General features: G+C 46.3%; 1 protein-coding gene across 1 annotated transcript in view; it reads left to right on the top strand.

Annotated features, from left to right (window-relative positions):
- Positions 1 to 15,667: 15,667 nt before the first annotated feature.
- LOC144607910 (protein polyglycylase TTLL10-like) overlaps positions 15,668 to 21,846 on the top strand; it is a 30,083-nt gene continuing 23,904 nt past the window's right edge. The window contains exons 1-4 of the mRNA XM_078425038.1: positions 15,668 to 15,689; positions 15,775 to 15,940; positions 17,405 to 17,523; positions 20,379 to 20,499. Coding sequence (XP_078281164.1) covers positions 15,668 to 15,689; positions 15,775 to 15,940; positions 17,405 to 17,523; positions 20,379 to 20,499 — 428 coding nt within the window. The remainder of the gene's footprint in view (positions 15,690 to 15,774; positions 15,941 to 17,404; positions 17,524 to 20,378; positions 20,500 to 21,846) is intronic.

Raw genomic sequence — 21,846 nt, 5'->3', positions numbered from 1 at the left:
GATGGAGAAAGCCCTGTCCCCCCAGGATCTGAGTTTGGTCCGGATGGGGGGGGACAGGAGGTTAGCAGCAGCAGAGCGGAGGGTGCGGGTGGGAGTGTGTCTGTGGAGGAGGTCAGTCAGGTAGGATGGGGCCAGGTTATGGAGGGCTTTGTAGGTCATGAGGAGGATTTTGTACTGGATTCTCTGGGGGATGGGGAGCCAGTGGAGCTTGTAAAGGACAGGAGTGATATGGTCACGGGTCGGGGAGTGGGTGAGTAGACGGGCTGCAGAGTTCTGGATGTATTGGAGTTTATTGATGATTTTTGAGGGTGAACCATAGAGGAGGCTGTTACAGTAGTCCAGACGGGAGGTGATGAAGGCGTGGATGAGGGTTTCTGCAGCTGTGGAGGAGAGGGATGGACGGAGACGGGCGATGTTGTTGAGGTGGAAGAAGGCTGTCTTGGTGATGTGTTTAGTGTGTTTGTCGAAGGAGAGGGTTTGATCAAAGATGATGCCAAGATTCCTTACTCTAGTCGTCCTACTAGTTCCACTGTTTGCGTCCATATATCCCTTTGTTATCACCTCTTCCCCAGCCAACAATGTGCCATTATGGGCTCCACCCTTCCTTGGTCATCTGTTGCCAGTCCTTTCTTGTTCCGGCCTTTTCTTACCTCCAGTTCCCTCCCCTCTACTTTCAGTCTGAAGAAAGGTCCTGACCCGAAACAGGTCCCAACCCGAAACCCATCCTTTTCTCCAGAGATGCTGCCTGACCCGCTAAGTTACTCCAGCACTTTGTGTCTATCTTCGGTATAAACCAACATCTGTAGTTCCTTTCTACACACGGCCAGGACTGGAAGTCGACAAGCCCGCGATCGGCAAAGCTGGAAACCTCTGCGACTGTCCGCATTGCGTAAGACTCCGTGGTCTGGAAACTGAAATGTGTGGTGTGTGCTCAATGTCACAAATTCAATGAAACCCAATCATAAAGAGAAACTGTGCTTGGACGGCAAGCCGGACTGATGAGGCTGATATCCAGTGCATGCCTTGTCCACCAGGACCTTGGGTGTCAGCTCACTATGTCAGGGGTATCGCTCGGATAGACAAGTGGGAATGCTTCCTCATGGCAGAGGTGTCTAAAAAGTAGACAGTGTGGTTTTAGTGAGAGGGATCCTGAGGAATTCACGTCAAGAATGTTTTATCGCCATATGTACTCAAATGGAACAATGAAATTCTTACTTGCAGCACCAGCAAACATAGAACTCGAATAATAATATAATAAATAAGCACAAAAAAAATCAATAAATTTCAAAAAACTGTATAGTGAAAAAAAGTCATACAAAGTCCTGAGTGCAACCGAGGCAGTTTGTGGTTCAGAGTTTAGTTGGAGTTTGTTGTGTTCAATAGCCTGATGGTTGTTTGGAAGAAGCTGTTCCTGCGCCTGCACATTGCAATTTTTTAATTCTTGTACCTTCTTCCTGATAGCAGGAGTGAAATGAGAGCGCGGCCAGGGTTGTGCTTGACGATGCTGGCTGCCATTCTGTGCCAGAGAATGGTTAAAATCCTCAACGCTCTGTCTGAGTGCACCACCCGAGCGAGGCATGAAGACACTCTCTCACATTTATCTAGTATCGTGGCGTTTAAAAGGGTATTCGATAATCCAATGGATATGTAGTCAATGGAGGGATGTGGCTCACGTGGACAGCGGAGATTAGTTAACCGCTTCAGTTCAGCACAGACATCGTGGGCTGTTTTTGTACTGAATTGTTTTATCCTCTAGATAGACACAAAAAGCTGTAGTAACTCAGCGGGACAGGCAGCATCTCTGGAGAGAAGGAATGGGTGATGTTTCGGGTCGAGACCCTTCTTCAGATATATGATCTTACACACTCGAGATTTCCCAAAGTACATAGCAATCAGCAGGGTGATGTTAGAAATCACTGTGACTATGTTATTACATAAATATCCACAACAGCCTCTAAGGGGTGTCAAAGGTTCTGGAGAGAAGCCTTTAAAATGGGAGTAGGTGGGAAAGATAGATCAGCCGTGATTGAATGGCAGACTAGACTTAATGGGCCAAATGGCCTAATTCTACTTATGATCTTATGAGCAAGAGAAATGAACACAGGATCTGTACTATTGTTATTTGGTTATAAACCTTCACCTGAACACTGAGGAATCGCAGGCTGTTCTTGACGTAGTGCAATGGGATATTTTACCTCCAACATAAAGGCAGCCTTTATAGGCCATAAAGGCACACTTTAATCTCCGAAGATGGCATCTCTCACAGTGAGCATTCCTTTACAGCACTTGGGAGCAAGACCCACCAGTGATAGTAGACTGATAGTGTAGTAATAGTCCACTCCTTAGTACACTGGAGTGCCAGTCTAAAGGACGTGCTTGTGGCTCTGGGAAGGTGTTTGAAGCAACGTGCTATTCCTCAGGTATGAGAATGGTACTAATGCAGGTAAGAGAGAGTTTTCAAGAGAGAGTTAGATTTAGCTCTTCGAGCTAAATGAATCGAGGGATATGGGGAAAAAGCAGGAATGGGGTACTGATTTTGGATGATCAGCCATGAATGGCAGTGCTGGCTCGAAGGGCCAAATGGCCTACTCCTGCACCAATTTTCCAAGTTTCTATGTACGGCAGAATTAAGTCAGTATTGATGCATTAATTAACCTTGCCTGTTGTACAAAGTGTGATAAGAGTTCACTCTGGTCTTCCAGCTTGCCAGCCACTGCGTTGAGCTTCACTGGTTCTCATCAAGGCGCCTGCCTGAGGTCAGTGGGGAGTGACGCCGAGGAAGAGATTCCAAATGACGAGGGTGCGGGTGAAGAGGTTCAAGCCACAATGAAGCTTCGAGCCTCATGAACGATCAGCTGCTGGGAAAGATCTGACCGAGGACGCAACAGGAGATGAGCATTCTGAGAAGCGACAAACAGTGCCATGTGATTGTGAAAATGAACCCTCATAGAGTGGACAAAGAGACACAAGATGAACTAAACACAGAGGAACGGCTTGACGCTGCTCTGAGTGCAGTGGCAAACGGCGAGAGTCTGAATGGAGGTGTCCAAGATGAGACTGCTGATGGAGTATTCGCCCTGAGCAACAGCAATGGGCAGCCCGATGATGGCACTGGAATCCAGTGTTTGCCCGATCCGGTCAGAGCAGCCGGAGATAGACCTGCCCAGTCGGAGAACGAGTTGGAGACAGTGACTGAAGGCCTGCCGAGTGAGAACAAGCAACTACTGAACCAAACAGTCCAAGCGCTGTTCTATCAAGCAAGGACTTTTGCCAAAAAAGGTGAGTTTACTTTTAGACTTACTTCCAGTGAATTTCACTGTAATCTCTTTCAATTAGTCCCAGCTCTGGGAGCTCAGGGGAGGAACAGATGGAGCTCGTGAACCAGGCTACAGGAACTGAGAAACCAGGTTGCGGGAGGCTGTGTGGGCAAGGTAATAGATACAGTTGTCTCCAATTGAAACGTACATCTTCTTATGCAGCATTTGACAAGATCTAGGCAGCAGCAGTGCAGTGGTAGAGTTGCTGCCACACAGCGCCAGAGACTTGGCTTCGATCCTGACTACGGGTGCTGTCTGTATGGAGTTTGTACGTTCCCCCTGTGACTGCGTGGGTTTTCCCCATGTGCTCCGGTTTCCTGACACATTCCAAAGACGGACAGGTTTGTAAGTTTATTGGCTTCTGTAAATTATAAATTGTCCCTGATGTGCAGGATAATGTTAGTGTATGAGGTGATTGCTGGTCGGAGGCAACTCAATGGGACGAAGGGCCTGTTTTTGCGCTGCATTTTTAAAGTCTAAAATCTAATTGTACAGCCAGAACCCTCACCATTTTGGGAATTCATTCTATGTGGTGGAAGAGGTTGTGATTCAAGTGACTTTCTACACGGAGTCTTTGGGTTTGTATTTGGCCCCGACTGGCTCAGATGTAAAGGTTCATTTGTAAATGCAATGAGAAGAGGAATGTGAGGCCTCTTAGCCATGGAGTATTACAGCACCGAAACTGGCCATTCAGCCCACAATATCCATGCTGGCTATCAACTGCCCGATCATTCCTACAAATTTCATTTGGTAACAGTTTTAGCTTAGTTTTAGTTTCAGAGATTCAGTGCGGAAACAGGCCCTTCGGCCCACTGAGTCCACACAGACCAGCGATCCCCGCATATTAACACTATTCTACACACATTAGGGACAATTTACATTTGCATCAAGCCAATTAACCTACAATCCTGAACGCCTTTGGAGTGTGGGAGGAGACCGAAGATCTCGGAGCAAACCCACGCGGTCACAGGGAGAACGTACAAACTGTTCAGGCAGCACCCGCAGTCGGGATCGAACCCACGTCTTTGGCCCTGAGAGGTACGCTACCGCTGCGCCACCGTGCCACCCCTAAAGTTGATCCATAGCCCTCCATGCCAGTGATTCAGGTGTTTAGATTTCCAACCACTACCTCCGTCATCCATTCAGCGTGTGCCTTTCTGGATTCCAGACGTCTGCAAGTGAAAAAAGACCCATCAGATCCCCAGGAAACCACTTACCTCTTCCCCTAAATCTGTGCCCTCTGGTTTCAGACTCTTCTCCTGTGGGGAGAGTTTCTAATCCTTCCATGCCTTTTGTGATGTCACAAACTTCTATTAGGTACCCTCTTCAGCTTCTTTCCTTCCAGAGAAAACAAACTGTCTATCCAGTCTCTCCTCATAAACGAAACACTCCATTGCAGGCATCATCCAAGTACATTTCCTCTACACCCCCTCCAGTGCAATTGTACCTTCCTATCACATAGCAAACAGAAGTGGCGGCACGGTAGCGCAGCGGTAGAGTTGCTGCTTAACAGCGAATGCAGCGCCGGAGACTCAGGTTCGATCCTGACTACGGGTGCTGTACTGTAAGGAGTTTGTACGTTCTCCCCGTGACCTGCGTGGGTTTCGGTTTCCTCCCACACTCCAAAGACGTACAGGTATGTAGGTTAATTGGCTGGGTAAATGTAAAAAAAATTGTCCCTAGTGGGTGTAGGATAGTGTTAATGTACGGGGATCGCTGGACGGCACGGACTTGGTGGGCCGAAAAGGCCTGTTTCCGGCTGTATATATATGATATGATATGATATGATATGATACTCCAGCGGTGATCTCATCAGTGTTCTTTCTACACTGATCAGCCAAAACATTATGACCTGATGAGCCAAAACATTATGACCACCTGCCTAATATGCTGTTGGTCCTCCGTGTGCAGCCCCATACGCAGCAGGGTGTAATACACTGTGTATTCCACATTCCTCCCGTGACCACCATAAAAAATGTATGTGACTTGTGCCACAGTAGACCTTCTGTTGGTTCGGACCAGACGGGATAGCCTTCGTTGCCCTCGTGCATTGATGAGCCTTGGGCGCCCAACACCCTGTCGCCGGTTTGTGGTTTGTCCCTCCTCGGACCTCTGTCGGTAGGTACTCACCACTGCTGACCGGGAGCACCCCACAAGCCTTGCCGTTTCAGAGATGCTCTGACCCAGTCGTCTGGCCATAACAATTTGGCCCTTGTCAAAGTCGCTCAGGTCTTTACTCCTGCCCATTTCTCCTGCATCTAACACGTCAACTTCAAGAACTGACTGTTCACTTACTACCTAATATATCCCACCCCTTGACAGGGTGCCATTGGAACAAGGTAATCAATGTTATTCACTTCGCTTCTCAGTGGTCATAATGTTTTGGCTGATCAATGTAGTTGTACCATAACCTAAGTGGTGCAGCTGGTAGAGCTGCTGCCTCACAGCGCCAGAGACCCGGGTCAATCCTGACCTCGGGTGCTGTCTGTGTGGAGTTTGCATGTTCTCCCTGTGGCAACACGAGTTTCCTCTGGGTGCTCCAGTTTCCGCCTGGATCCCAAAGACGTGCGGGTTTGTAGTTTAAGTTGCCTCTGTAAATTACCCCTCGTGTGCAAGGAGTGGATGAGAAAGTGAGATAACATAAATCTAGTAAGAATGGTGATCGGTGGTCTGAATGGACTCGGTGGGCCAAAGGGCCTGTCTCCAAGCTAAACCTCTAAACTAAACTGAACCTCAATATAGAATTGTAAAGCATGTAAACAGGACATTCGGCCCAACTCGTCCACAAGCAGACTGACAAATTAATGCCCAGGACCATTCTTCAGACCTCCGACCCAAAATGTCACCTGTCCATATTACTCCAGAGATGCTGCCTGAACCGCTGTAACTCCAGCCCTTTGTTTCACCCACTCACACCAGTTCTGTGTTATCCCACTTTCACATCCACTCCCTACGCGCTAGGGAACAATTTACAGAAGCCAATTAACCTACGAATCTACACATCTTTGAGATGTGGGAGGAAATCGGAGCACCCGGAGGAAACCCACGTAATTCCAGGGAGAATGTGCAAACTCCACACAGGCAGCACGAGGTCTGCATCGAGCCCAGACCTCTGGTGCTGTGTGGCAACAACTCTACCAGCTGTGCCACTGTGCCGCCAACAAGGTCTCACGTGTGACCTTGACAAAGGCCCCTGGGTAGGGTTGCCAACTATCCAGTATTAGCCAGGACATCCCGTATTTTGGACTAAATTGGTTTGTCCCGTATGGGACCGCCCTTGTCCCGTATTAGGCCCAGAGGGCGCTGTAGGCTTGGACGCTGTAGGCCCCAACACTGAAGGCCCCAACACTCTAGGTTTCCGACATTTTAGCTCCGGACAGTCTTAGTTCCGGAGGCCCGGGCGTCGCCTAACAGAGGTTGCATAGCAACCCGCCTCCTGGCCCGAGCAGCCGCCATTGGTTGAGCAGGAGCACCTGGCCGTCAGGTGGGTCAGGTGGGGCGCGGGGCAGTGACGTCATCTTGTCCCGTATTTGAGAGTGAGATAGTTGTGAGATAGTTGGCACCCCTACCTCTGAGGCCCATGTAGACGGCGTCAACTGCATTTTCTCTTCAATATATTTTGTTGTCTCTGAAAAATATGATCAAATGGTCAGGCAGGATCTCTGCCAAATAAAGCTGTGCTGACTATCATTGACTAATCTTGACTAAGTGTAGCTTAATCTTGTCCCTCAGAATGTTTTTGAGTAACTTCCCTCCACTGACATTAGACTCAGGCCTGTAGTTACCTGGATATCCCTGCTACTCTTCTTGAATTGAGATACCCCATTTCCTGATCTCCTGTCATCAAGTGCCTCATCTGGTGAGCTAGCCAATGGATCCAGAATTGGTTAGGTGGAAGGAGTCAGAGGATTGTGTTTTAGTATGAAGACCTGTGACCAGGGATATGTTGCAGGGATCAGTGCTGAGTCCACTCTTGTTTCTTTATCTTCATTAATGATTTGGATGAGAATGTGCAATAACAACATTTAAAAGGCATTTGGACAGGTACACGGTTAGAAAAGGTTAGAGGAGTGCGGATCAAATGGGATGAGCTTAGATTGGCCTCTAGGTCGGCATGGACAAGTTGGGTGAAGAGCCTCTTCCTGCGCTGCATGACTTTAGTTGTTACTGTGAGACATTGACATAATGCTAGAATAGCAGAGGAACAGATTGTTATTTCGAAAGGCATCAGGCTAGCATCAAGCTCAGATGAATACCAAACTGCTGGAGAAACTCGGTAAGTTGGGCAGCATCTGTGGGGAAAGGAATTGTCATGTTTCTGGTCAGTACCTGATGCATTCTTTCCCCCCCCTTGGATGGTCTTGGCCAGCTGAGTTACTCCAGCTGTTGGTTTCTTGCTCCAGATTCCACAACTGCAGTCTTTTGTTTCACCATGAAATCAGAATAAATTGTTCATGAGCTTGATTGGCAATGTGATAAATAATCTCTGCAAAATCTGGCTCTGTAAGAAGTGGGCACAGAGCTTGTTTCTTTGTTGGTTTGGCATCCTCGTTGATTGCCGCTTTGATGGATTGGAGTTGCAATTCAATTGCATTGTGACGGTTCATGTGATTGGCACAGGAATGGACTAACACTGATAGAGTGGACCCGTGACAACATGGCACTGTGTTGGGGGTTAAGTGCGGTGCAGGCTGGCATCATGGTTGATTATTGATATTGATTGCCCCTGGGATTATGTGGCACTGTGATAGTTTAAAGTTGTAATAGTTTGGTGTTTTATTTTGGCACAGAGACGGATTGCCACTAGGCACTCGGCAGCCAAGTGGCGATGGGGTGGCACAGTGGCCCAGCAGTAGTCTAAAGTTGGACAGGTTGTGTAAGTGGGCGGATGCATGGCAGATGCAGTTTAATGTGGATAAGTGTGAGGTTATCCACTTTGGTGGTAAGAATAGGAAGGCAGAGTATTATCTGAATGGTGTCAAGTTAGGAAAAGGGGACATACAACGAGATCTAGGTGTCCTAGTGCATCAGTCACTGAAAGGAAGCATGCAGGTACAGCAGGCAGTGAAGAAAGCCAATGGAATGTTGGCCTTCATAACAAGAGGAGTTGAGTATAGGAGCAAAGAGTTCCTTCTGCAGTTGTACAGGGCCCTAGTGAGACCGCACCTGGAGTACTATGTGCAGTTTTGGTCTCCAAATTTGAGGAAGGATATTCTTGCTATTGAGGGCGTGCAGCGTAGGTTTATTAGGTTAATTCCCGGAATGGCGGCACTGTCATATGTTGAAAGACTGGAGCGACTAGGCTTGTATACACTGGAATTTAGAAGGATGAGAGGGGATCTTATCAAAATGTATAAGATTATTAAGGTGTTGGACATGTTAGAGGCAGGAAACATGTTCCCAATGTTGGGGGAGTCCAGAACAAGGAGCCACAGTTTAAGAATAAGGGGTAAGCCATTTAGAACGGAGATGAGGAAAAACTTTTTTAGTCAGAGAGTTGTGAATCTGTGGAATTCTCTGCCTCAGAAGGCAGTGGAGGCCAATTCTCTGAATGCATTCAAGAGAGAGCTAGATAGAGCTCTTAGGGATAGCGGAGTCAGGGGGTATGGGGAGAAGGCAGGAACGGGGTACTGATTGAGAATGATCAGCCATGATCACATTGAATGGCGGTTCTGGCTCGATGGGCCAAATGGCCTCCTCCTGCACCTATTGTCTATTGTTTATAGTCACAGCCTTACAGCGGCAGAGACCACCTGACTAAGGGTGCTGTCTGTACGGAGTTTGTATGTTCTCCCTGTGACCATGTGGTTTTCCTCCGGGTGCTCCGGTTTCCTCCCACTTTCCAAAGACACGCAGGTTTGTAGGTTAATTGGCCTCTGTAAATTTTCCCAACTGTGTAGGATAGAACCGTTGGTCAACACGGACTCGGTGGGCCGAAGGGCCCGTTTCCACTCTGTATCTCTAAACTAAACATAGTAAACTACAATGACACTAACATGGAATGACATTGTTATGGAATATGGCGGTAATAAAATTGGGGAGGAAAGACACAAAAAACTTCAGTACCTCAGCGGGTTAGGCAGCATCACCGGAGAACATGGATAGCTGACGTTTCAGGCCCAGACCCTTTTTCCCTTCTACCCTCCAGCATTTTGTGTCTTTGCTTGGAAACCAGTATCTGCAGTTCCTTGTTTCTACATAGAATTGGGAAGTATCAGCAAAGGTGGAGCTGATTCTGTTTCTCGTTAGAGAATGATCAGTGGCAACTGCCCCAAGTGTGTGGGATGCCAACGAGTGAATAATTTAATTTACCTGTGATTTTCCAGCATTTCTCTCAATGCTTGAACACCCCCTGAGTCTGGTGAATGTTCTGCTGAAAGAGACCAATGGACTGGTTGAACTTCTGCCCGATTTGGTTCCCAGCTCTGCACACAAGGCACATTCGTCAAAATATTTGACCACCAGGCAAGTTTTAGGAAAGGTTTTCAGCACTGCTTGTACGTGGAAAATTGTCAGGTTCAGCAATGCCATTTTAAGCAAGGTCTTTGTGACTGATGACAGTCGCCACTAACATCACAGTGCAGCATGGGGAGGGTGCAACACATGATATGGCTTCAGAGAAAGATATAACCTACCTTTCCAATGTAGTCGAGTTCAGAGCTAACTTCCTTTGCAGTACAACCGGTCAAGACATAATATTGGCCCAGCTGCTCAGGAATTCCTCAGGTTAGTCTTTAACCATTATTTCACTGCACTAATGAATGTCATCGAGCATCTCTGTCATGCCAGATCGTGAGCTTGTAGTCTTTAGCCCAACCCACGTGGGCTTATGGTTGCAAAATAATAAAGGGTGAAAAACAGAAATTCATTCACCACCAGAGCAGATGCACGTGGAAATTCTACCTTCTACATCTCAATGCCATGGAACTTGGAATGGAGAATACCACGGGCATCTATTATTCCCACTCTTGATGCAGGATCGAAGATAATTTCTCATCTTCCTTGTCCTCAATATTGTTTAGATGCCACCTCGGAATTGGGGGTTACTTTTAACCTACTGTGCCTACCTGACACCTGGCTGATGGCACCTGGCACTGATCCTGCACCTCTCCCGGTGTTGACTACAACGGACATCAAAACGGTGCTTGATCTCCCCAGTCTCGCCATTGGGCAGTCGGGTTAAAATGGCCCATTTGTTGCAACATCTCTTGAGATGACATCATTCTCACGTGAGGCACGTGACAGTCGCTGGAGACTGGGAATGGTTCAAGATAAATACTTGTGCATGCAAAGAATTGGTTAAATGACAAAATGATTGCAATATGTGTCTTATGTTGCACCTTGACCACTGCAGAATGGTATAGATCCTTTTCTTTAATTTGGACTGTTATTTATCAATTTTTGACCCAAGGGTATCTCAGATACGCCCATCAATGACTGGTCACTCCCAATTGCTCTGGAGAAAGTGGTGGCAACTCATTGGGTGAAATCACTGCAGTGGGATTTAGACCCACTGAAAATAGAGGACAAAATGTGCGGGGTGATGCTCTCATGAGCCGGTTACTGTTGCTTTCCTTGATGGTAGAGGACGTGTGTCTGGGCAGAGCTGTCAGACAACCGGAGGCAAGAAACGCCAATGTATTTCGGAGATGACACACACCGCAGCCACTGCGGATGAGTGAAATAGGGAGTGAGTGTTTAGGGCAGTGGATGGGGTACCACTAAGGCAAGCTGCTTTGTCCAGCACGGTGTGGAGATTGTTGAGTGTTGTTAGAGCTGCTCTAACTCAGTGGAGAGAATGAGATATTCCAGTGCAATGAATTGAGAGCTACGAAGAGCATTGAAAACCCTGGATACAAGATCTCCATCAAGATCTTGTCAGTGGCTCAGCTTTTAAAAATGTGTATCTGGGAAAATTTCCCCTTTGAAACGTTCTTTTTTAATTTCCATATACTATGAGCGATGCGCCTGTGTGGATTTCCAACACTACTTGTGGTTGGATGATGTGTCCACAAACTCGGGAATTTCTTCACGGGTATTCCTCTCACACATCAATGGAACAAACAGCTTCCGGCATCTGCTCTGAGTTGCTGGGCAAGATCGAAAGGATCTGGAGAGCATACTTGCAACACTGACACCTGATGAGTTTTTTAATAAATTTCTGCTGTTTTTAACCAATCACACAGGTTTACAGACTAGAGTCACAGGGTTACACAGCATGAAACAGGCCCTTCAGCCCAATTCATCCATACCGACCAGGATGTCCCATCTAAGCTAATCCCATTTCCCCGAGTTTGGCCCACATCCCTCCAAACCTCCGTATACCCACCACCTTCTGAGTGAAATTCACATTACATGTAATACAAGATTCAGACAGGATTTTTGATTATCTAGTTTTCTCTAATCCCATCTTCTGGAGGTGTCCTTTCTTTCCGACTTCATTTCTTTACTTATTTCCTTAGAAGGCTTAAGAGGTTTGGCATGTCCCAAACAACTCTCACCAGCTTCGACAGATGTGCCATAGAAAGCATTTTATCGGGATGCATCATAGCTGGGTTTGGGAACAGCTCCATCCAAGACTGCAACAAATTGCAGAGAATTGTGGACACAGCCCAGACCATCACACAATCCGAACTCCCTTCCATTGACTCCATCTACATTTCATGCTGCCTCAGCGAGTCCACCAGCATAATCAAGGACAAATCTCACCCCTGTCACACCTTCCCCTCCCCTCTCCCATCAGGCAAGAGGTATAGAAGTGTGAAAACGCACACCTCCAGATTCAGGGACAGTTTCTTCCCAGCTGTTATCAGGCAACTGAACCATCCTATCAACAACTGGAGAGCGGTTCTGAACTATTATCTGCCTCATTGGAGACCCTCGGACTATCATTAATCGGACTTTATTGGACTTTATCTTACACTAAACACTGGACCTGTACACTCTGGATGGCTCTATTGGAATTATGTATAGTCTTAAGAATGACTGGTTAGTACGCAACAAAAGCTTTTCACTGTACCTCGGTACATGCGACAATAAGCTATACTAAACTGAACCAAACTAAAGAAGGTGCCACAAGTGGCTCTACAGCAGCTTTACATGCTCCTTTTTCATGCAACAGCAGTGAGCTTCAGCTGACTGAATGCAACAGACGACTGAACCCACTCGGGCCTCATTGGGAATCCCCACAGTCAGCACTCCCCGGGAAGGTTGAATTATTGGACTAGGAGCAGGACCTGTAAATAACTTCTCTTTGCCTCTCTGGTGCTGGATTATTTCAGTGGCTTTCCCGATTAGGTATGTCAGAGAGCGAGGATTGCACTGCCGGATTGCACTGGATTGCACTGCCTGATTGCACTGGATTGCACTGGATTGCACTGCCGGATTGCGCTGGATTGCACTGCCTGATTGCACGGGATTGCACTGCCGGATTGCACTGCCTGATGCCCAGGGCTTGCCTTTGGGCCAAGAAGAGAGCCGAGAGTTATGAGTTTTTCATTGTCACATGTACCAACAATGGAACAATTACTTTGTTACTTAGAGCATCTTAACGGGCCGGCAAACACAGGACAATCAATTTAACTCAAACACACGTAATATATAATAAATATTTTTTTAAATCAACAAATGAATAACCATAATAATGTTGCAAAAACCAAAGTCCTTGGTGCAGCCAGAGATAATCCATGGAAGTTCATAGTTGCTAAGGTTAGTGTTGTGGAGTGTTCAAGAGTTTGAGGGTTGTTGGGACCAAGCTCTTCTCCAACATGGTGGTTATGGTTTTCAGGCTCTTGTACCTTCTTCCTGATGGCAGGAGTGAGATGAGAGTGTGGTCAGGGAGATGTGGGATTCTGATGATACTGGCTGCCTTTTTGGAGCCAGCAGCTCTTACGAAGTTCTGCCACTGAACGACTTTAGAGCGATTGCAGATTGTGTTGTACAGGCCCACCACTGATTTTCCAGCACCCTTGGTTCCAGGACCTTGCTGGATTATCCATTTTGCCAGACCAACAGAGTTCACAGCATCAGGGGGCTGAGATACCAGCCCGCAAAGTTCCCCTCGAAAGTTGGCTATGGGAACGGATCTGCTGGCTGCGATCGGCTGTGGAAGTCCCAATGAGGCCAAGATCGGCCGCCTCACCCGGCCTAGGCGCCATATTTTCGGGAGGACTTTCAGGAATGGGGGGGTTTCCAAGTGCGCTCTCGTAATTTTGTCGGGATTAAAGGAGGAGTCGTACCATCAGTTGCCGGAAAATCAGCGGTGTACCTGTACTTAGTAAATCTTCACACCTATTGTTGTGTGTCTTCCTTGTGAACTACCTTCCCCTGTCACGGGCTGCTTGCATCACAAAGGTTCCTCCATCTGTAACCATGGCACCATCATTCCATGGAGCTGGTTGATTGAATCAATGAACTAAACGCCCAGTGGGAAAGTCTGGGTTTCGAATCAAGGTTCTGGACAGTTATCCAGAAAGAGAGAACAGCAAAGCAAAGGGGAGAGAGTGTGAAAATAATGTTCTTCAGCAACTGGTGCAGGGACAATTGGTTCCCACAACCTCCCACAGCAACCTTTGCCGAACCTCCTCTCATCTTGCGTCCTGTAAAGAATCCATCCCAAACCAGTTCCTCTGTTTCCGTCATTGCTGCTTCGGCGATGCACTGGTGCTTCTGTAATATGGCAGTCATTTAGCAACACTACAATACTTTAAACTTTAACAAAAATCTAAATCTCAGATAGCAGAAATCACTGAACAAGAGAGTCAATGGGACCCTACATCAATGCTGAGAAAGAGAGAAAAGAGAGGAAATTAACTTGTTTATTCAGGTAGAGAATACTTGTTTGTCTCTCAAGGAGAGGTAAATATTTGAAAGATTGTAGAGTGAGTGTCATGGGAAGCTGGCATAGAGGAGGAGTTAGACAGAATAGATCAGCTGCGATCACATTGAATGTAGACTGAGATAGGACTGAGAGACCGAATAACCCATCCCCACTCCTGTTTTCATGTGCACTTGTATTTTTACACTCTTTTTCCCATGTCTCCAACCAGAAACATTCACTCTGCTTGTCTTTCCTCAGATGCTGCCTGACCTACTGAGTGTTTCTAGTGATTTCCTCTTTTATTTCAGATTTTCAGCACCTGCAAATTTTTTAATATGTTTTTGATCACATTTATTAACCATCTTGATTTTGAAATCAAAAGCTCAATTTCTAAACTGAGGAGCAATTTAAGGAAAGGATTGGCCAGGGAGGGGGGCGGCATCAATTACATGATATGAATAATTCTGCAGAGTGTAGATAGAATTGAGGACAACACACCATGAGAATTTTAACTTGCATTTAATGGTACCTCATACCTTAAGTAGGGAGATCAGATGTGTGCATATGCTCCAGGTGTGATCTCACCAAGGCTCTGAAGAATTGCAGTGTCATCTTTACTCTTCTATCCAAATCCTCTTGTGATGAAGGCCAGCACATCATTTGTCTTTCTGACTGACTGTCGTACCTCTACAGTTATCGATGTACAAGGGTGACGAAGCCCTTCTGAACACTGACTCTCCAAGGCATAGAAGGTGATGAACCTAATGCTCGTAAATGGATTCGTATAGATGCAGAGAGTCTCTTGCCCAGAGTAGATGAATAGAGGACCAGAGGGCTTAGGTTTAAGGTGAAGGGGAAAAGATTTAATAGGAATCTGAGGGGTAACTTTTTCACACATAGAGCAGTGGGTGTATGGAACAAGCTGCCAGAGGAGGTAGTTGAGACAGGGTCTATCCCAACATTTAAGAAACAGTTAGACAGGTGCATGGATAGGGCAGGTTTGGAGTGATAATGACCAAACGCAGGCAGGTGGAACCAGTGTAATTGGGATATGTTGGCAAGTTGGGCCAAAGGGCCTGCTTCCACTCTGTATCACTCTATGACTCTGAGATGGGTGGGCGGGAGATTTGGCTTTGTCGAAAAGGCAAAAAGTGCTGGAGCAACTCAGCAGGTCAGGCAGCATCCCTGGAGAACAGGGATAAATTATGTTTTGGGTTGGGACCCTTCTTCGGACTGCTTTAGTGAGAGGTGTCAAAAGGGAGGTTATTGAGGACGAGGATGAGTTCTGCCAGCTGGAGGAGGAGTGTGTTAGAGATTTTAAAGGTGATCTGAAGGAAATGTTTTTAACACAGACTGATTGATATCTGGAACTATCTGCCAGAAACGTTGATGGAATCAGATATGTTCACTGTTTGAGTGACCGTTAGACAGCCACTTGCATAAGCAAAGTATACAGTAGAAGCCTATGGATCCAATGCAGGCAAATGGGATTAGTGTAGACAAGCACAAATGTTGATATGCACTTGATAAGATGAATGGTCGGTTTCTGATGGGTATGACTCTATGACTCTGTGAGTGTGATGTTTCTGAAAAGGTTCTGTGTTGTAATTTGTTCCCAACTTCTCCCCTTCACTGCAGCAACCGATGCACAACAAAATAAGACTGAAAACGCAAAGCTTCGCAATGGGATTACTCTTCAGAACGCGAAAGGTGTCGTGAATCCCAAGGTGCTCAAACCCAGGAAGGAGGGTGACAAGGACTGCCAGCCCGTCTTCTATGTCTCAGGAACAAATGGGACTGACCTGTAGGTATAAAGGTGGACTTCATCACCGGTTCTCAGTTATCGCCGTGCCTTTCATGGACAGTGCACGACCGCTGATTCCTCGACTTTAACCTGTTCAGTGCCACCCCTGAGTATACTCGGGTCATGGCCAATAGTGGGAAAATGACCGTGGCAGCGAACAGGTTAAAAGGGGTACATTCCTGAAAAACATTCCACCTACATTTTGCCAATTGAAAAGACCGGTTGCAATTCATTATACGAATTCTAGTACAATGTATCCTGAGTATGGCGGCTGCTATTTGTTGGAGTGGAAAGTAGCTCTACAATACCACAGAGTTTCATATCATACGCAAATTCACTAATCATAGATCCTGCATTCAAATCAAGTTAGTACATTAGGGTACTAATTAGGGTACATTAGTACAAAGAGTAAAGGCCCCATCACTAATCATTGCATACACCACTGGTCACAGACTTCCAATTAGGAAAGCATCCTTCTGCCACTACCCTTTGCCTATTGTTATCAAGCCATATTTTGATCCATTTTGCCAGCCTCAGCTTGATCCTATTAGTTCTAACCAATGAGACCATTTGTTTGACTCCATCAAGTCCACGCTCAGCCGCCTCCACTCGAAGGAAAACAAACCCATAGTTAAGTCACTCCATCCCTGGCGACATGCTGGTAAATCTTCTCTGCACCCTTTCCAACTTGACATCTATCTTCCAACATGGCGATCGAAATTGATCACAATACATGTGGCCTCACCACTGTCTTGAACAACTGTAACATGACCTCCCAACATCTATACTCAATACCCTGACTGATGAAGGCCAATGTGCCAAAAGCCTTCTTGACCACACTATCCACCTGTGATGCCACTTTCAAGGAACTATGTACCTGCACTCCTAGATCCCTCAGCTCGACAGTTCCCAAAACCCTGCCATTCATTGTGTCAGTCCTGCCCCTTGTTCAACTGCCCAAAATGCAACACCTCGCACTTCTCTGTATTAACTTCCATCAACTATTCCTCAGCCCACCCGCCCAACCGATCCAGATCCTGCTGCAATTTTTTGACAACCAACTTCATTATCCTCAATACGACCCACTTTAAGTGTCCAAATATTGCTGTCCAATTTTAAACATTTTATTTAAGGAAAGACATTATGCATGGATACAGCACGGATGAGATTTCCAAGCACTAAGACGTTAGAAATGTGAAACTTTAGTTAGCAAGAGCCTAGTTCCATTTGGTAAATGGTTCACCGGTTCTAGACAGATAAGGCCATAAAATGGAGACAGGACACTGCATCTAAAATTGAACCATATTTTCTATGTGTGTGACCTTGTGCAACATCAGCTCTATCGAGCAGTTGGTGAACACGATCTCAAACAGTATTAATCCCATGGTAAGCAGCGTAAGGGACGTGCTATCATTTGGTGCGTTCACCATCTTGCATGTTGAGATTTCTTTCTTTTTAATACAGAGTTGTCGGCTTTTGTGAGGACCGGGATTGGAAGCGAATAAGTGATAATATCAGAAGTGACTACGTTTTAAAATGGTGTGAAGTTAATGTGGCAGCCAACTTCCAATACTTCCAAGAAGGTAAAGGGCTATCTAAGTAATTCATGTAATAGAGGAGATGAGGTAAATTGGAACATAGGACAACCTCAATCTCAGCTCTCTGCCGTGGTTGAATGTTTAGTTTTGCTAAGAGAGGAGAATGCTTTGCTGTCTAACTCCAGTGATATCTAAGAGTGAAGATTTGTCCTTCTTTCTTTCGCTTCCTTATTCTTCTCCCACAGATAAGATGCAACTTGTATATTGTCCTTATAATCTGTGGTTTTACATGAAAGTGATTTATTTTCTAATTGTTGCCTTGTCTGAAGAGAGTGAATGTTTGGCCCTGGCACTGTGAGCTCCCGCCTTGTGCATGGCTTGCTTGTGTCCCTCTGGCTGCAGTTTAGACGTGAGCGAAGATTATCCTTCCTTCTGTTTATTGATTATCATCTGAAATCTAACTGCACGGATTCCAGCAGGCAGATATGCATCTGGGCAGATCATATCAGGACGAAGACAGTCTTGTCTGGCTGGGCAGTATAGTTGCTGCCTGACAACGCCAGAGACCCGGGTTCCATCCCGACTATGCTTATCTGTACGGAGTTTGTACGTTCTCCCTGTGACCTGCGGAGGTTTTCTCCGAGATCTTGGGTTTCCTCCCACACTCTAAAGATGTTTGTCGGTAAATTGGCTGAGTATAAATGTAAAATTGTCCCTAGTGTGTGTAGGATAGTGTTAATGTGCGGGGATCGCTGGTCGGTGCGGACTCGGTGAGCCCTAGGGCCTGTTTCCATGAGTATCTCTAAACTAAACGAAATGCTCCTTCATAACTCTGAACCAGGAGCAACCAACCCCACTGGAGATCAAGCAAGTGACCCCCCTCGCATGTCTCTTTAGACCCCCCCCCCCCCCTCGCATGTCAGAGGTTTTGGGCCTCTGGTCTTCATATGCAATCAGCAGTCGTTCAACAAAGAGAGGCGACACAGCTGGTAGACCTACTGCCTCACTATGCCAGAAATCTGAGTTTGACCCAGATCTCGGGCGCTGTCTGTGTGGAGTTTGCACCTTCTCCCTGTGACTGTGTGGGTTTCCTCCGGGTGCTCCGGTTTCATCCCAAAGATCTGTGGGTTAATAGGCCTCTGTAAATTGCCCCTGGTGTGTGGAGAGTAGGTGAGAAAGTGCGATAACATAGAACTACTGTGAACGGACGATCAATGGTCGGCATGGAGTTGATGGGCTGAAAGGCCTGTTTCTGTGCTGTAATCCTAAAAAAGAATTTTTTAAACCTCATTTGCTTCTTCTTTCGTATGTCAACTACAACAATCAAAAGTGGCAATTGGTGCTTCAGAGACCGTAGTTGACACTTTGCCGCAAATTTTGCCAGTTCCGTAGAACGACCCAGGGTGGACGATGAGGACGTAAATCAGCTCCCACCCCACCTCATTTGCTGCCAGACATCCATGCATTGGATTTCAGGAGGTTCCCGATATACTGCATATCACAGAGAAACCAGTTCATGGTGGAGAGGGTTTGTGGTGTAATGGAATGGTTAAATGTCCTGACTGTCAGGCAGATCCAGATTCCTGAATACAAAACCTAATGTTATATTTATGTAACATAAATGCTTAAAAATAAGCAGGAACAGTTTCTGTGAAACTATCACACTGTCATAAAAACCCATGCAGAGACAAGGAACTGCAGATGCTGGTTAAGGGCGGCACGGTGGCGCAGCGGTAGAGTTGCTGCCTTACAGCGAATGCAGCGCCGGAGACTCAGGTTCGATCCTGACTACGGGCACTGTCTGTACGGAGTTTGTACGTTCTCCCCGTGACCTGCGTGGGTTTTCTCCGAGATCTTCGGTTTCCTCCCACACTCCAAAGACGTACAGGTATGTAGGTTAAGTGGCTGGGCAAATGTTTTTTAAAAATTGTCCCTAGGGTGTAGGATAGTGTTAATGTGTGAGGATCGCTGGGCGACGCGGACCCGGTGGGCCGAAGGGCCTGTTTCTGCACTGTATCTCTAAACCTAAAAAAAATCTAATACACCAACTTGCTGGGGTAACTTTGAGTAACTTTGTTGAGTTACTCCAGCTGTTTGTATCAGAAACACCACCTTGCTCACAAAAGAGGAAATCTACTGTCCTTACATGGCCAAGCAATGTCTCTTCAGATCTACCAATTTATGACCCTCTCAAAAGCAGGGGAAATTAGGGATAGGTAATAAATGTTGGCATTCCCGGTGACATCCATGCCCCTAAATGAAGAAGCAGGAAGTCAGGGAGACACCCCTACCATTGTATACAAGAGATATGTCAGTCCTTTGGCACTGTCTGTCCTGTTTTTATACATTATACAAAAGAGAACCTCCTGAGACCTAATGTGTAAGAAGGAACAGCAGATGCTGGTTTAAACCGAAGATAGACACAAAATGCAATGGGACAGGCAGCACTCTGGAGAGGAGGAATGGGTCGAGACCCTTCTTCAGATGAGTCTGAAGAACGGTCTCGACCCAAAAATCCACCCAATCCTTCTCTCCAGAGATGCTGCCTGTCCCGCTGAGTTACTCCAGCATTGGCCCCGTAGAAGCGTCCATTTCGCGGGGCTGGAAACTGGAAGTGTCCTGAGCTAATTCTGCTACCACCATCGTCTACTGTACAAGTGATGGCTCCCACTGATTGTCGCCGGAAGCTTGCACCCTTTTCAGGACGGACGATGACAGTGATGTAACATTTGAAGCATGGATGATGGACACGGAAGAAGAAGACTCCAGCATTTTGTGTCTATTACCGGAGACCTTAGCCTAGTAGTTTTAAGGCTGGTAAATGTTCATTTTCTCTAAAAACTTTACATTTATTTTCTTCCACTGATGATTAATATGTTTTGCTTTTGATGCTCTGATAGGTAAGCAGCTTTTAAACCAGATCCCAAACGACAGGGTATTGACCACCAAAGTTGGCCTCTGTTCCATCCTAAAGAGCTACCAGCAGGCGGTAGCCAAGTATGGATCCATTATGCATGCAAAGTGAGTGAACTCTTCCCTCTAGCTTTCCATTGCGACAACATTGAGTGGGAACATGGTCACTCATCTGGCCATGATGTTATAGGGGAGATGTTATAATAGGCTGAAAATGTTGAACCTTGCACCAACTGTTGTCAAAAGCTTCTTGCTGAAACAATCCCGTGTAGTGTGGGGAAATGGAGCACAGAGAGGCTGAGAACACGGTGCCTGGAAAATGAGGTACTTCAAGGAGATGGTGAGGGTGTTGTACAATTGGAGAAACCACATCAGATGTGACCTAACGTAGAAACATAGAATATAGGTGCAGGAGGAGGGCATTTGGCCCTTTGAGCCAGCGCTGCCATTCATTGTGATCATGGCTGATCATCAACGACCTGTTGAGTCTCTGGAAGCTCCACAGTGTGAAAATGTATTGCAAGCAATTTCAGGAACTCCTGAAAAAGGGTAAATTGGATAAGTACTTGAAAAGGAAATGATTTGCTGAAAGAGGGGTGTAGAATGGAGACAAAACTGACTGAATGTTTATTTCAAAGAGCCACCATGATTTTCTGTTATAGTTGTGGTCAGATTATTATTCTGTTATAGTTGTGGTACAGCACGTAAACAGGCCCTATGTACCAACTTCACCCATTCCAACCAAGATGCCCCATCTACACTAAACCCACCTGCCCAGGTTTGGCCCATATTTCCTCTCCAAACCTTTCCTGTTAATTTAGAGACAGTTGTGGATATTAATCTTCAATATCAATACATTGGAGTCTGACTAAAGGCAACAACAATTTCACACAGCACAGAAATGGGCCCTTGAGTTCAACTCATCCATGCTGACCATGATTTGGAAAGGCTTGGATAGAGTGGCTATGGGGAGGATGTTTCCACTAGTGTGTGAGAGTCTAGGACTAGAGGTCATAGCCTCAGAATTAAAGGACATTCCTTTAGGAAGCAGATGAGGAGGAATTTCTTTAGTCAGAAGGTGGTGAATCTGGAATTCTTTGCCACAGAAGGCTGTGGAGGCCAAATCAATGGATGATTTTAAGGCAGTGATAGATTCTTGATCAGTACGGGTGTCAGGGGTTATGGGGAGAATGGGGTTGGGAGGGAGAGATAGATCAGCTATGGTTGAATGGCGGAGTAGATGATGGGCCAAATGGCCTAATTCTGCTCCTATCACTTATGACATTATGATTTCTATCCCACATCTCTGCATTTGACCCGCATTCATCCCTCTACTCTTTTCCTATCCAAGAACCGATCCAAATGCCTTGTAATCGTATCTGTCTCCACCACCTCCTCTAGCAGCTCGTGCAAAGATAACCATCCCTCCCCCGTGTGAAAATCAAGTCCCACAGA

This window comes from Rhinoraja longicauda, chromosome 30, assembly GCF_053455715.1.
Source record: "Rhinoraja longicauda isolate Sanriku21f chromosome 30, sRhiLon1.1, whole genome shotgun sequence".
NCBI classification, from domain to species: domain Eukaryota; kingdom Metazoa; phylum Chordata; class Chondrichthyes; order Rajiformes; family Arhynchobatidae; genus Rhinoraja; species Rhinoraja longicauda.
Note: the sequence above shows the minus strand (reverse complement) of the source record. Positions and strands in the feature narration are given on the sequence as shown.